General features: G+C 49.2%; 1 protein-coding gene and 1 pseudogene across 1 annotated transcript; one reads left to right on the forward strand and one right to left on the reverse strand.

Annotated features, from left to right (window-relative positions):
* Positions 1 to 8,957: 8,957 nt before the first annotated feature.
* Positions 8,958 to 10,424, forward strand: LOC136498577 (uncharacterized). Its single transcript, XM_066494477.1, has one exon. The coding sequence runs from the start codon at positions 9,045 to 9,047 to the stop codon at positions 10,422 to 10,424; it is 1,380 nt and encodes a 459-aa protein (XP_066350574.1). The 5' UTR covers positions 8,958 to 9,044.
* A 2,379-nt stretch (positions 10,425 to 12,803) lies between these two features.
* LOC136498589 (peroxidase 2-like) lies at positions 12,804 to 13,935 on the reverse strand (annotated as a pseudogene).
* Positions 13,936 to 14,387: the final 452 nt, after the last annotated feature.

Consider the following 14,387-nt stretch of genomic DNA (forward strand, 5'->3'; position numbering starts at 1 on the left):
CACCACATATATATATCACAAACATCACATGTCTCACAATATATCACAAATAAATTCACAAGCAATCCAAGTGTTCCATCATCGTCAACCACAATTGCAAATAGAAGTATCATTAACAACCACAAGTATCATCACTGATTTGGTGAAGGATTCGCTGAAGCATGAGGATCATTCGATGCCGCCGATTGATTCTACACAAAGGAGAAGAGATTGCATGTGTGAGACAAGTTAAATATATACCATACATGAATAAAACTTTCATACTCCACTAGGTTTGACCATAAACATGAACATACAAACTAAAACATTTATACTCATAGGAGTATAATAGTGAGGAGGTGGAGGTGGAGCGAATAGCGAAGGTGGTAGAGCTACACCCATAGTGGCGCCAAGACTTTGCATGTACTAAAGAATCTCCGCCATCCTTCGCTGCTCGGCCTCCCGCTCGGCCTCCACCCTCTCCATCTTCACCTGCATCTGCTCCTGTATCCTCCTCTCTTGTTCTAGCTGGGCCTACAATATATTCACCCCAATGTTACAATAATGCAAAGGAAAGGTATGAAAAAACCAATGAACGACGAATAAACCAGGAATAACCTCGAGTGCCTCCACCCGGTGGTGTGAAGTGTCCTGCCGAGGTCATATGGCTGGGCTCCTGCTCGTGCTGCTTGCTCGAATCTAGGAGAGACCAGGAGTAGCGGTCGAGTCGATTGCGCCGTCGCCAATCCAGTACCACCCATGCTTCTTGCCTCCTCCCACCCTCATGACAACTTCTCCATCAAGGTCCTCGGTGCTCGGATTGTACTCTGACCCATGGACCTCCCTTGCCATCAATGTGTACTAACTGAGGCGGTTGTGGACGGTCGCATTGCTGTATGCCTCGGGCCCATCCTTCGGGTTATAGTCCACATCGGACGTCGCCTTGCCCTTGTGGGCCATAGCAAATGCCTTGAAGATGGAGCAAGGCTGGCCACCATGTGACACCGATTGCGAGAAAAAAATGCAAGATGATTAGAAATCATGCAGAATTGAGCGTTAGAATAAATAAATGAATTTGCATACCCATATTTTTGCGTATCCGCTAAGGCTGTGACTGCCTTGATGGTGTGCTACACCTAGCATCATCAAACACCGCTCTCAGCACAAGTTGTGCGTCTCCTCCCACTCACGTGAGCACCACCTATCCACCATCTGTTCCCAGCACTGGGGATGCACAACGCACCAATAAGGAATCATCTATAGGCCATCAAGTACATGACATATCAGAAGATGAAATTAAGCCTACTTAATCTCAAAAGGAATCCATATTAATGTTCTATATTTACCTGCAAGTACTGGTCCTGGGTCAGCGTCATGGATCTTGTGTCCCTTTTGGTGACCTTCGTTCCAAGAACGGTCCCGTGGTAAGTTACGACGGCCTGGATACACGCCTCGTAATGCATGTCCACGACGAGTTTTTTGCAGCATTTGGTAGCCACCGCATCCGCCCTAGCCTCATGTCCATCCTGGCATATAAAGAAATCCTGCATACAAACATGATGTATCCATTCATTATTTCAAGAATGTATTGAGCAATGTAGTGCGAGGAAGACTTACCCACAGCTCTTGCTTCACCCACTCCGCCTTGTTGTTGAATACCCTGTGGGCCCGATCTACAGCATCTAGGGCGGCGGCATAGTGGTCAAACGAGTAGGCTGGCCCCATCACTCCAGTGTACTCAACCAGGCTAGGGAAGTGCTCCTTGCACAGAAGACCGAGGATGCCATTGACTTGGTGTGTGTGACCACCTCCACTCGCCACAATCGTCCAGTTCCTGCCCAAGTGATTAAGAAAAAATATTAATTTCTATTTTGATTTTCAACATATCATATAAAGTAGTGATAACATCTAAAGTTACTTACTTTTCCCCCTCGGGTCGAATCAGCGGGCGTCTCTCATGAGGTATCGGTCGCTAAGGGAGGCTCACGGGACCTCGCAAGTAGACGCTCGATGAACTAGAGGAAGTGGAACCCCCCATTGTTGCTTCATCCTCGTCGTCCTCCTGCGCCTCCTCGTCGTCCTCCTACACCTCCTCGACGTCCTTCTGGGGCACCTGCTCCTCCTCCTCCTCACGCGACAGGGCAGCAGGCGACGACTCCCTCCTGCGGTTGCTCCTCCTCCTACTCTCCCCCAGTGCAACAGTCCTTGTCCTTCGATACATGGATGTTAGCTTCCTCATCCCACCGCCCACCATCTTTGTTCAATCACCTGTAATTAAAAAGAGTAAACCAATAAGCACAGATAAACAAGAAGTACTTAGAAATAGATGCAAAATAAACAAAACGTAATTACAAAATAACATAGTATTATATGTATTAGAAATAATCTTCATGATCAGGATTAACTGGATCATAAGTCTCATCATCACTATCAATCATGTCGAAATAATCAACACTATCCGAGCAATGTTGTCATTGTCATTGTCTAAATGTAATCGCTCAAGCATTTGTAAGTCCTTCACATTTTGCACCTCATCTCCAGCGTCCTCTTCAATAACCATTTCATTGTCTACTTCCATTCTGATCATTTTGGTTAAGTCTATCTCAAACCTCCCTTCTAGTCCCTCTTCTTGAATGAACTCTCCGTCATATGTGTTTGGGTCTAAGTTGTAATCTTCATCGTTTGGGATAGGCATTTTACCGTGTGGCGATACCCTGTGCACAATATCCCAACCCTTAAGATGCCTTATGGTTTGACACGCATATGGGAGATAATAAACTTGCATGGCCTGTTGGGCCACAATATAGACATCGTCTCCTAGTAAGACAGAATCATGTCGAATTTCGACTAGCCCAAGATTAGAATATGTCCATCTTGTTACTTCAGGATCGAACCAATGGCATTTGAATATGACAAGATTAAAAGGTTTGGAACCATAAAACTTGAGTTCGTATATTTCTTCAATTCTTCCATAATACTCGACCTCATCAACGCCGGGCTTAAAAACTCTAGAACTTGTGGTTCTTCGATTGGGCCAACTCTGCTCGTAGCTTGTTGTGCGAAAGCGATATCCATTCACGTCATAACCAGAAAATGACCTGACCCTATAGGCAAAGCCATCGGCAACCTGTCTCAACTCGGCACGCATAGACGCATCCCTCTGGCCCTGCATGCTCAAGCAGGATACATCGTTATATTATTCACACGTACGATTAACTTGGAATGTCAAACTAAGTATGAGCTAAATTGGACGGTACCTTCCGTTTGAACCAATAAATGAAATCGGGCATTCCATTTCCCGCACCCTGTCTAAGAAGGGTATCCACCTACTGCGGGGTAGGATCCCTTGATTGACGCCAGAATTCATGAAGAAAATTCCCTGTACCAACGAGAAACAAGGGGGTTGGATGTAGAATAGTGATGGCGTATTTAACAAGTTCGTTGAGAACTTACTGCATGTACGGCGCCACTTCATTAAGGTCGGTCAACATGTATAGCATGATATGGTGCCACTCTTCATGATTCAAGGTCTTGGGGGTCGATGCACTTGCGCTTCCGAGTTGCCCTCAGAAAATGCTGAGGTTCGATTCATTTTCGCCAGCATTGTAACGAGGGGGTGGATTATGCACGCTAGGGAGATTGTCACCATAGTATGTTGTTGTGAAGTTCGCCACCTCCTCTAGAATGTATGCCTCTGTAATGGAAGCCTCGATTTTGCATTTATTTCTACATTTCTTTCGAAAAACCTTTAGACATCTCTCGATTGGATAGCACCAATGGCCCTGCACGGCCCCCCATTCGTGCCTCATACGGGAGGTGCAAAATCAAATGCTGCATCGGATTGAAGAAGCCGGGTGGAAAGATCTTCTCCAACTTATAGAGCAACACATGTGCCATTCTTTCCAAGTCAGCAATCACGGTCCGAGATAACTTCTTAGCACAAAGCTGGTGAAACAAATAGCTCAACTCTGCCAGCACTAGCCAGACATGCTCAGGGACATAGCCTCGAACCATCGCCAGAAGAAGCTGCTCAATCCATATGTGGTAGTCATGACTCTTCATTCCTAAGACTCGCATAGTAGATAAGTTCACTCCCCTCTTCAGATTAGCTACATACCCATCAGGGAACATTAACGTCTGCATCCATTCTAGTACTTCCCTCTATTGGGGCTTGCTCAAGACAAAATCGGCCTTAGGCCTTCTCCATGTCTTACCGCGACTAGGAGGCTTCATATGTTGGTTTGGTCTATCGCATAACGTTGCCAGATCCACTCTAGCCTTAACGTTGTCCTTTGACTTGTCAGGAATATCCATGATTGTTGCCCAAAGTGCTTCGGCGACATTCTTTTCAGTGTGCATTACATCAATGTTGTGTGGAAGGAGAAGGTCATCAAAATAGGGGAGCCGAGTCTAAGCCCGACTTCGGTTTGCAAGCATCGTACGTGACAACTTGTGCGAAACCTCCTTAATTTTTATCATAGCCTCCACATATGATATCTTGACATCTTGACAAGTTTCATGATTTTTAGACTTCGTTTGCTTTTTATAGAATTTAAAAATAACTCGACCGCAAGTTCGTGGTCACATTTCATGAACAAAATATTCGAAATTGGTGGTCTGTTCCTGGATACGGCCTCACATTATACTAAATAACATGAATATTATTTTTTCATTATTCGAATGACTAGCGGTTATAATTTGAATTATCCAAGAAAATTCAATTAAATAAAATAAATTAAAGAAATATAGAAAAAGTCCGAGAAATGTGCCACATTGGAACATGGAGTACCAGGTATTGTCTGAGGACTGCAGAAAAAGTTTGAAGGTCAAAAGTGAAAAAAATATGATTTGCCGAATTTCAAAAAATGACACTCGACAAAGGAGCCTCTTTGCCGAGTGTCAAAAAAAAATATATGGAAGGCTAGCGGGTTTGTGTGTGTGTGTGGGGGGGGGGCTGTGCCTTGCCCCTGGTCACGTGCCTCTGCCGTCGTGCGCCAGGCTGGCGCATGGTTCGGCTTGGGCTGGGTCACGGGCTTCTCCTGGCCCCCTAAGCCTGCCGTTGGGTCTTTGATCTAGGGCCATGACATAGGTGTACTATAAAAATATAGTTAATAAAAAAAAATCTAATGATACTTATTTAGTATCATAAATATTATTATTTTATTATATAAATTTGGTTAAACTTAAGATGCTTTAACTCTCTAAGAAAGTTGAAATGACTTATAATTTAGGATGGATGGAGTACTAGATTTGTTATGAGATATATTTTTATAATATATTTATTTGGTGTCAACAACATTAAGATTTTTACCTGTATACTTTATCAAACTTTGGACATTTTATTAATCGAGAATTCATCTAGAATTGCATTCTTTGAAGAATATAGAGGTAGTATTTTGTAACATCACGAGGCTTCTAAGCGCATGGCTTCTGAATGTTTGTTTATCTCAACAAGTCAGCATGTTTGGGTACAGCTCATCAGCTCGTCGTTAAAAGGGGAAAAATTAAACCAAAGTGCTGAATACTATAAGCATGCAGTGGCAGTGCCCGGATAACTCACAGGCATGATTGAAGCGTGTTGAAGATTGGAGCCGGAGTCAAAGATGTTCTCTTATGTCAGATAAGAATAATCCATCTCTCTTCGTTCGCTGCATGCACCTGGATCAATCAATTCTTAAAAGATAGTATATTAGGTAGACGTTTGCGCGTGGCCGGTATGATGTATCAACAGTGCTGTTTATATTATACACTGTGCAGGGTCGTAGTCGTACCCTTGCTTAGTTGACTTGCGTATGGTCGAAAGGATTGCTTGGTGTACGTTTTAAACTAACGGGCTGGGTAAGCGAAATTAAAAATGAGATGTGTAGAAACTAACGACGCATGGGCAGAGGTCTGACAACTTAGAATCTTAATTAGATGGCAAACAGTAAAAGTTACAATCAAACAGAAAACTAACATGGAATCTAACAACTGGCCGCTCCCATGCACAAGACTGACCAAGTTTTAATTAGGTCGTTTGGTTTATTTGATTGATTACATTGAATTGGTCAGTCCAATAATGGTGACCGACTGATCGGACATGCCATCTTGCACATTGATCTGACCTAGCATATCCTTTTTATAAGTTCCCCAGAAGAATTCCTGTTGGTTTGAGCTACACTAGTGGATGTGTATATGCATGGTTATTAGTGAAGTCTGCTCTGAGGAGAGAATTTATTGTAAATTATATATCTATATCTAATATTTAAAACATGAAGGATTCTTCCCGTACAGTGTCTATGTTTCTCTGACATGGGAGTCGATCTTGCCGTCTGCACAGCCGCACCCTGGAGCCAGTTGTCCCTCATCTCTCTCTGAATCGAATAGATCCGTTGCCGATGGATCCGTATGCCTATCCGCTCTGATGAGGCAAGCATGTGAGGAGCATGATGACAGGTGTGCATGTAGAAGTCAGGTGGACGGTGTTGATAGGAGGAGGTGGCGGCGAGCGTGGGCGTCTTCTTGGACATGTCATCGACGATGCGGCCAATGAGTGGATGTGAAGTGGTGGCAAACTTCTGTGAATGAGGGAATGCATGACGAGGAGGCAAAGAGTGCCACAGGGATGACGTGGTGATGGTGTAAGGACTGAATGTCTCAAGAGTTGGGACTTGGGAGGTTGAATTGGGCTTTAAAAAAAATTATGCAACAATCTTAGCCTCTGCAAACTCTAAGCCCCCTTTAGCACTTTGGCTCCTAAGTTCTTCCACAACTAATGTGTCCTTAAGTCCAACACACTAATCATGTCTTTAGCAAGGATTACACTAAGAGTAAGGTCCTTATATAAGCAAGTATGAATCCTATGCTAAGCACACTAACACGAATATTGGTTGTCACACAAGAAACTTGCAATCAAGAGAAGTAGAGCAAATGAAAAGCAATAGAGAACCAGATTTTTTTTCCCATGGTCTTAGGTTGTTGCCACAATCTCCTACCCCATGTTGAAGAACCAAGAGTAACAAAGACTCGGCTTAGCTCAATCCTCTCCACTAATCAATACCCGTTCACCACTCCAACATGGTGGGTTTCAAGACCATGAACAACTTCTAGAGCCTCATTACAACAGATCCACGGAGAAAGGTCACCAAGTGCTTCATTGACCTGGGTGATGACAATAACCAAGAGTAATAGATCATCAAGCTTCAACTCAAGAAAATGCAACAAAGAACAGACAGCGCTCAATGCTAACACTAAAATCACAGTTGGCTTGGGTGCTCTCCAAATGCTTTACTAGTCTCTCTATAAGTGCTGGGAACAATGAGGTGCAAAGAGTAGCACCAAATAAGCCAAGGGTAGCACTTGTATAGAGGGTGAAGAGGCGACTAGCCGTTGGAAAATGGTGATAGATGCATCCATAATTGGATGATCCTTTGGCCACCATTTGCTACACTGGATCATACATTGGCGTTGCGCTGACTGATTCCTTGTATCTGGTTCCCTCACTTTGTTCGTGTGGGCTGGATTGCACCAAGGCTAAGATAATTTAGAACAAGTGTGTTTCTACACTCCATCCACCCTCCCAAGAACATCATGATCGCATCCAAAGCTAGGATACATACTGTATATAATTCATCTTTATATGAGTGTTAGACCTTATAGCTTGAGAGCTTTAATTTGTGAGTTAGGGCCGTGTTGCCTTTTACCCTGGCAAACTAAAGCGCTTGAGGTCATCATCACTTTCCGGTGAAGGTGTGGAAGCCTTCCGGGCGGTGACCCTCCTATCTCCATGTGGTGCGGTGTCGTATCGGTGTATTCGCGGTGGCAAGATGACCGGAAGAGCCGGGTTGTGGTGGTGAGATTTCCCGACTCATGACACTAGCCTTTGGTGGGTGGAAACCTTGTCCGGTAAATTCAATACTGGGATCAAGAGATACTTGGTGGCCAGGAGCATATCACCGTGAAAGGAGAGCATTTAGTGTAGATTATATATCTATATTCAAAACAGGATGGATTCTTCCTGTACATCGTCTATGTTTCTCTGACATGGGAGTCCATCCTGTTGTCTGCACCCTCTAGCCAGTTGTCCCTCATATCCCCTCTCTGAATCGAATAGATCCGTTGCCGATGGATCCGTATGCTCTTGCCTATCCGCTCTGATGAGGCAAGCATGTGAGAAGCATGATGACAGGTGTGCATGTAGAAGTCAGGTGGACGGTGTTGATAGGAGGAGGTGGCGGAGAGCGTGGGCGTCTTCTTGGACATGTCATCGACGATGCGGCCAATGAGTGGATGTGAAGTGGTGGCAAACTTCTGTGAATGAGGGAATGCATGACGAGGAGGCAAAGAGTGCCACAGGGATGACGTGGTGATGGTGTAAGGACTGAATGGCTCAAGAGTTGGGAGGTTGAATTGGGCTTTAAAAAAAGAGTTAAATGCACCAGAGATCCATTAACTTGTGAGGATGTTTCAGTTAGGTTCATCAACTTTCAAAGTGACTTTTTGGGTCCATAAACTTTAATGTTGTATCACTTAGATCCACATCTCTCCACGTACTGCTGACTTGTCGTTCAGAAGCAACTGTTGACTGTTCGTTTCGTCAAACACGCACGCAAGCAGGTGCCGCGGCCACACGGGCATGCGAGCGGCCGGCTGCCCCCATCCACCGACTCCTCCCCGTGTCACCTGCGCTCCTGCGGCGCGGATGAGGCGGCGGCCTCGGCGATGGCCGCGCGGTCATCCTGCGAGCGCGCGGTCCGTCATCGTCAGCAGGCGGAGGGGCGGCAGCGTGTCCTCCTCCTCCCGGCCCCGGTCGTCCCGGCGGCACATGCGGCTGCCGAGGATCAGCTAGAGCGCCACCGAGGAGGTCAGCGTGCGCTCGCATGTCAGATTGTTCGCCTAACAGGAAATGGGTGAACGACCGTGGGATTGGATTTGGGATCTCAGGCACGGTCTCCACACAAACGCCAAGTCCATGCACTAATCCACCATATCCACAAGCCCATGGACAAGCTCCCAGTAGACCACCCAATTGGACCAACCGCACGGCCGGCCTCTTCCCGCCGCTAGTCGCTGCAAGCGCAACGTCCATGCACGTCCCCGCGCCCCACCTCCTCCCCGCGACGCCCAAGCCGCACTACCATGCCGCGCTCCGCTTCACCGTGTCCGCGTCCGCCGCGCCGGCGAGCCCCACGGCCGCCCGCAGGGCCGTCATTGTCGGCGGCGGGCTCGCGGGCCTCGCCGCGGCGACGCACCTGACGTCGCTCTCCGTGTCGTTCACGCTCGTCGAGGCCTCGGACCGCCTCGGCGGCCGCGTCGCCACCGACGTGGTGGACGGGTACCGCCTCGACAGGGGCTTCCAGATCTTCCTCACCGCGTACCCGGAGTGCCGACGCCTCCTCGACTTCCCGGCGCTCAGGCTCCGGCCGTTCTATCCCGGTGCGCTCGTCTTCGTCGGCGCCGGGGAGCCATTCTACCTGCTCTCCGACCCGTTCCGCCTCCCGATGCGTTCCGTCTCCGCGGTGTTCTCCCCCGTGGGCACCCTCTCCGACAAGGTCCTCGTCGGGCTCGCGCGCCTCCACGCGGCCGCCACCCCGGACGACGTCATCCTCTCAGCGTCGGAGACGACCACGGGGGAGCACCTGACGCAGCTTGGGTTCTCGTCCTTCATCGTGGAGCGGTTCCTGCGGCCGTTCCTCGCCGGGATATTCTTCGACCCGGCGCTCGACACGTCGTCCCGCCTCTTCGAGCTCGTGTTCAATCGCCTCGCCCTCGGCGACAACGCCCTGCCGGAGGACGGTATGGGCGCCATCACGGAGCAGCTTGCGGCTTGCCTCCCCGCGGGCTCCGTCCGCCTCAACACCCGCGCTGTCGCCATCGACCAGTCCGGTGTGACGCTGGACACCGGCGAAACCATCCCGGGCGACCTCGGCGTCATCGTCGCTGTCGAGCAGCCACAGGCCGAGAAGCTCCTGCCACAGCTATCGACTCGAGAAAAGGCCAAGAAATCGGAGAGGAGCACCGTGTGCCTCTACTTCTCCACCTACCGGGCGCCGGTCCAGGACCCCATTCTGCTGCTCAACGGCTTAGGCAACGAGATCGTGAACAACATGTTCTTCGCCACCAACGTGGCGCCGTCGTACGCGCCGGCGGGCAAGGTGCTGGTGTCCGTGTCCCTCGTCGGCTCGTTCGCCGACAGGGAGGACGCCGATCTGGCCGACAAAGTGATCCGTGAGCTCGGCGGGTGGTTCAGCCCTGGAGAGGTCGCGTCGTGGACGCACTTGAGGACGTATCGCATCGGGTTCGCGCAGCCGGACCAGGCGCCGCCCACGACACCGGCGGGGAGGGACCCGAGAGTGGGTGAAGGATTGTACGTGTGCGGCGACCACTGGTGCTCGGCCACGTTCGACGGCGCGCTCGTGTCCGGAAGGAGGGCGGCCGAGGCTCTGGCCAAGGACCGGGGAATATGAGCCTGTGTTTGAGTTGGTTTGTGCTGCACTGCAGTGGAAAGAAAATTCATCTCGCAACGAGTATTTTTTGAGTGACTAGTACATGTGGCTGTGGCTGTCGATGATGTGCAACCGAGAAAGAAGGCGAACGCTCCGGCGCCGGCAAAGCCGGCGACATCGTCCGCGCGCTCGAGGCTGGGTGTCATACTGCTCGACCAGGGCTTGTTCACCGTGTACAAGCGCCTCTTCGTCCTGTGCGTCGCGCTGAACGCGGTGGGCCTCGTGCTCGCCGCGACGGGACACTTTCCTTACGCCAGGGCGCATGCTGCCGTCTTCGCCATGGGCAACATTCTGGCGCTGACGCTGTGCCGCTCCGAGGCGGTGCTCCGGGTCATGTTCTGGCTCGCCGTCGCGCTCTTCGGCCGGCCGTGGCTGCCAGTCGTCATCAAGACCGGAGTGACCGCGATCCTGCAGTCTCTAGGCGGAGTGCGCAGTGGCTGCGGCGTGTCGTCGCTGGCGTGGCTGGTGTACGCGTTGGTGCAGGCGCTCCAGCACAGGGCATAGAAGAGCACGCCACCGACGTGCATGCATGCATGCACATGCATGCGTGTGTGCGGCATCCACCTGGACCTAGAAGGACATGTCAGCAGACCACGTCAGCATGAGAAGCTCGCGTGGCGGGATATGGACCTAAGTGATACGGTATACAAAGTTTATGGACCCAAAAAGCCACTTTTAAAGTTGATGGACCTAACCGAAACCTCCTCACAAGTTAATGGACCTTTGGTGCATTTAACTCTTAAAAAAATTATGCAACAATCTTAACCTCTGCAAACTCTAAACCCCATTTAGCACTTTGGCTCCTAAGTTCTTCCACAACTAATGTGTCTTTAAGGCCAACACACTAATCATGTCTTTAGCAAGGATTACACTAGTAAGAGTAAGGTCCTTATATAAGCAAGTATGAATCCTATGCTAAGCACACTAAAACGAATATTGGTTGTCACACAAGAAACTTGCAATCAAGAGAAGTAGAGCAAATGAAAAAGCAATAGAGAACCAGATTTTTTCCCATGGTCTTAGGTTGTTGCCACAATCTCCTACCCCATGTTGAAGAACCAAGAGTAGCAAAGACTTGGCTTAGCTCAATCCTCTCCACTAGTCAATACCCGTTCAAAACTCCGACATGGTGGGTTTCAAGACCATGAACAACTTCTAGAGCCTCCTTACAACAGATCCACGGAGAAAGGTCACCAGGTGCTTCATTGACCTGGATGATGACAATAACCAAGAGTAATAGATCATCAAGCTTCAACTCAAGAAAACGCAACAAAGAACAGATAGCGCTCAATGCTAACACTAAAATCTCAGTTAGCTTGGGTGCTCTCCAAAATCTTTCCATGAGTGTTAGACCTTATAGCTTGAGAGCTTTAATTTGTGAGTTAGGGCCGTGTTGCCTTTTATCCTGGCAAACTAAAGCGCTTGACGTCATCATCACTTTCCGGTGAAGGTGTGGAAGCCTTCCTGGCAGTGACCCTCCTATGTCCATGTGGTGCGGTGTCATATCGGTGTATTCGTGGTGGCAAGATGACCGGAAGAGCCGGGTTGTGGGGGTGAGATTTCCCGACTCATGACACTAGCCTTTGGTGTGTGGAAACCTTGTCAGGTAAATTCAATACTGGGATCAAGAGATACTTGGTGGCCGGGAGCATACCACCGTGGAGTGTACCTAAAGGTCAGCATCATGCTTCTATTTTTTTTTTCTCCTGGTAAGTTAGGGTCTTGACCTGATAAAGATTATTCATTAGGTCATATCAAAGAGTCCACTCTCCATTGCGCTATTCATATCTAATTTTTTAGTCTGTTATTTTGAAAAGTCAGCAGGAAAACTGTCCATTCAATTAAGAAGAGAAATAAGCAAGTTTAAGAAAGTTTTTGCTAGTACATGAAACTTTAAACTCGATATACTCAGGAAGGAGCATTCTAATCTATTCGGAAGGATTTTTTTTAGTGCATATATACAAATGAAAGTTGTCATTTTTTGTATGAACTTCTAAAAAGTAAGTTTGTATCCCAACTTTTACAACTTATATAGATCGATGCACTACATATGTACTAAGTTTTAATTTTTTTTCAAGTTACAAGTGCATTTCTAAAATTAGTTTTCATTCCACCACGTATTTTCCCATCTTACATTGGGTCCCCACACAACGTAAATTCTAATGTTACTGAAACAAAATTCCAAAGTTGAGAGCGAATATGGCTTTATTATTATCAACCAATACCAAATTTGCAACCAAATACAAAATGAAGTTGACATAATGAAACAAAACAATGGCAATGCAATAGCAACGTAGAATTAAAAACAGGAATCATGATTGCTGCACATTATCAGAACAGCTAGTTGAGGACCCGGCAGTTCCTCCTGATCTCGCCGCTGTTGCCGGTCTTCACCTCGACACTGGCCATCTTCACCATGGCCGCCTTGAACCTGTCCTCCCACCACCCAGGGATGTTGGCGTTGTCCGATACCAGCTTCGCTCGCCGGTGACGTGAGGAGTGAGGCGTCTGACGTGAAGAGAACTCTGTGCGCCAGCACGTTCTTGTAGTACTGGTTATCCAGCTTGTCGGGCGTCACGATGTCCTGCACGACGGTGGGGTCGTTGCTGGAGCTGGGGCTCGCCGGGCACTGGCCCCTCAGAGACGCGGCAAAGGAAGGGCTGATGTCCGAAGGAACGGCGAGGCGGTCGGGGACAAAGGACGAGCAGTGGGACCGGCCGACGGTGTGCGCGCCCGAGAGCACGACCATGTCCTCGACGCCGAGGCCCTTGGCGGCGAAGTTCTGGACGAGCTCGGAGAGGTTGAAGGTCGGCGGCGGGAGGAAGTCGAGGGTGCGCGAGGCATTGGAGACGCGCCCGTCGAGGCGGCCTGCGGGCATGTCGAAGTCGACCCCGCGGCCGCCGAGGAAGGAGGAGGCGTCGCGGGCGGCGAAGGCGACGATGTCCGCGCAGGAGACGACGCCCGGGCACGCCCGCTCGACCGCGGCCTTGGCGACGTCGATGACCTCGAAGCCCCGGAGGCTGGGGTTGTTGGGCGGGCCGAGCTTCTCTGGCTGCGGGTTGGCCGGCGTCGGGTCCAGCAGGACGGAGGCGTCGCAGCCCTGGGTATCATATCATGGCGTTGCATTGGTCATGGCCCGCGTGGCGTGGCGTCAGTGTGTGCAATTCATCTCATGCAGGAGCAGTGCGTGTAGAAATAGAACTGAAGATGACTCATGTACCTCGACGAAGCAGTCGTGGAAGAGCATGCGAATGAGGCCGGCGCCGACGCCGGGGTTCTGCCGGACGGCGGCTCCGACGACGCTCTTGACGATGGCCTCGGCAGGCGGGCACTTGTGGTGGTAGTACCCCACCTTGAGCCCGCACGAAGCAGGACTCGGGGGACTGTAGTAACCTGGTGCTGCTGCTGCTTGGCATGACGCTCCTAGGAGCAAGAATGCACATGAGAGCAGTGCAGCCACCTTGCTCGCCATCGCGCTTCCTCTGGCCACCGTCTAATCTCACAAACTAAACTGTATCTCAAGTGAGAAGAAGCTGAGTGGTGAGGTGCTGTTGCTTGCCACCCCTATTTATAGATTGAATGGCGCTTGATAGGGTTTCTCGACGGGTGCCTTGTGAACGTTTGTTTATCTGGGCAACTAGATAGTCGGCATGTCGTGGAAGGTAGCTGATGATTGATGAATACAGCTAATATGATGCTTGTCGTTGACGAGAGCAGAGCGATGTTTTGTAGTTCGTTAATTTATACATCTATATACTGGGCTGGTATGCGTACTTCATGCTAATCAAAGGGGTTTGAAATTAAAAGCTTTGCCTAGATGATGCATATGGAGGCTGTGCGGAGCGTGTATGAGCTTGGAACGGAACTCAAACATGGGCGATCGCTGATATGTGCGCTGCAGGCCTGCAGCTGGATTCTTGAAAA

The sequence above is a fragment of the Miscanthus floridulus genome, chromosome 1, assembly GCF_019320115.1.
Source record: "Miscanthus floridulus cultivar M001 chromosome 1, ASM1932011v1, whole genome shotgun sequence".
Lineage (NCBI taxonomy): Eukaryota > Viridiplantae > Streptophyta > Magnoliopsida > Poales > Poaceae > Miscanthus > Miscanthus floridulus.

Bases quoted from the DNA above. Each gene is read 5' to 3' on its own strand.
- LOC136498577 (XM_066494477.1), top strand. From the start codon at position 9,045: ATGCACGTCCCCGCGCCCCACCTCCTCCCCGCGACGCCCAAGCCGCAC.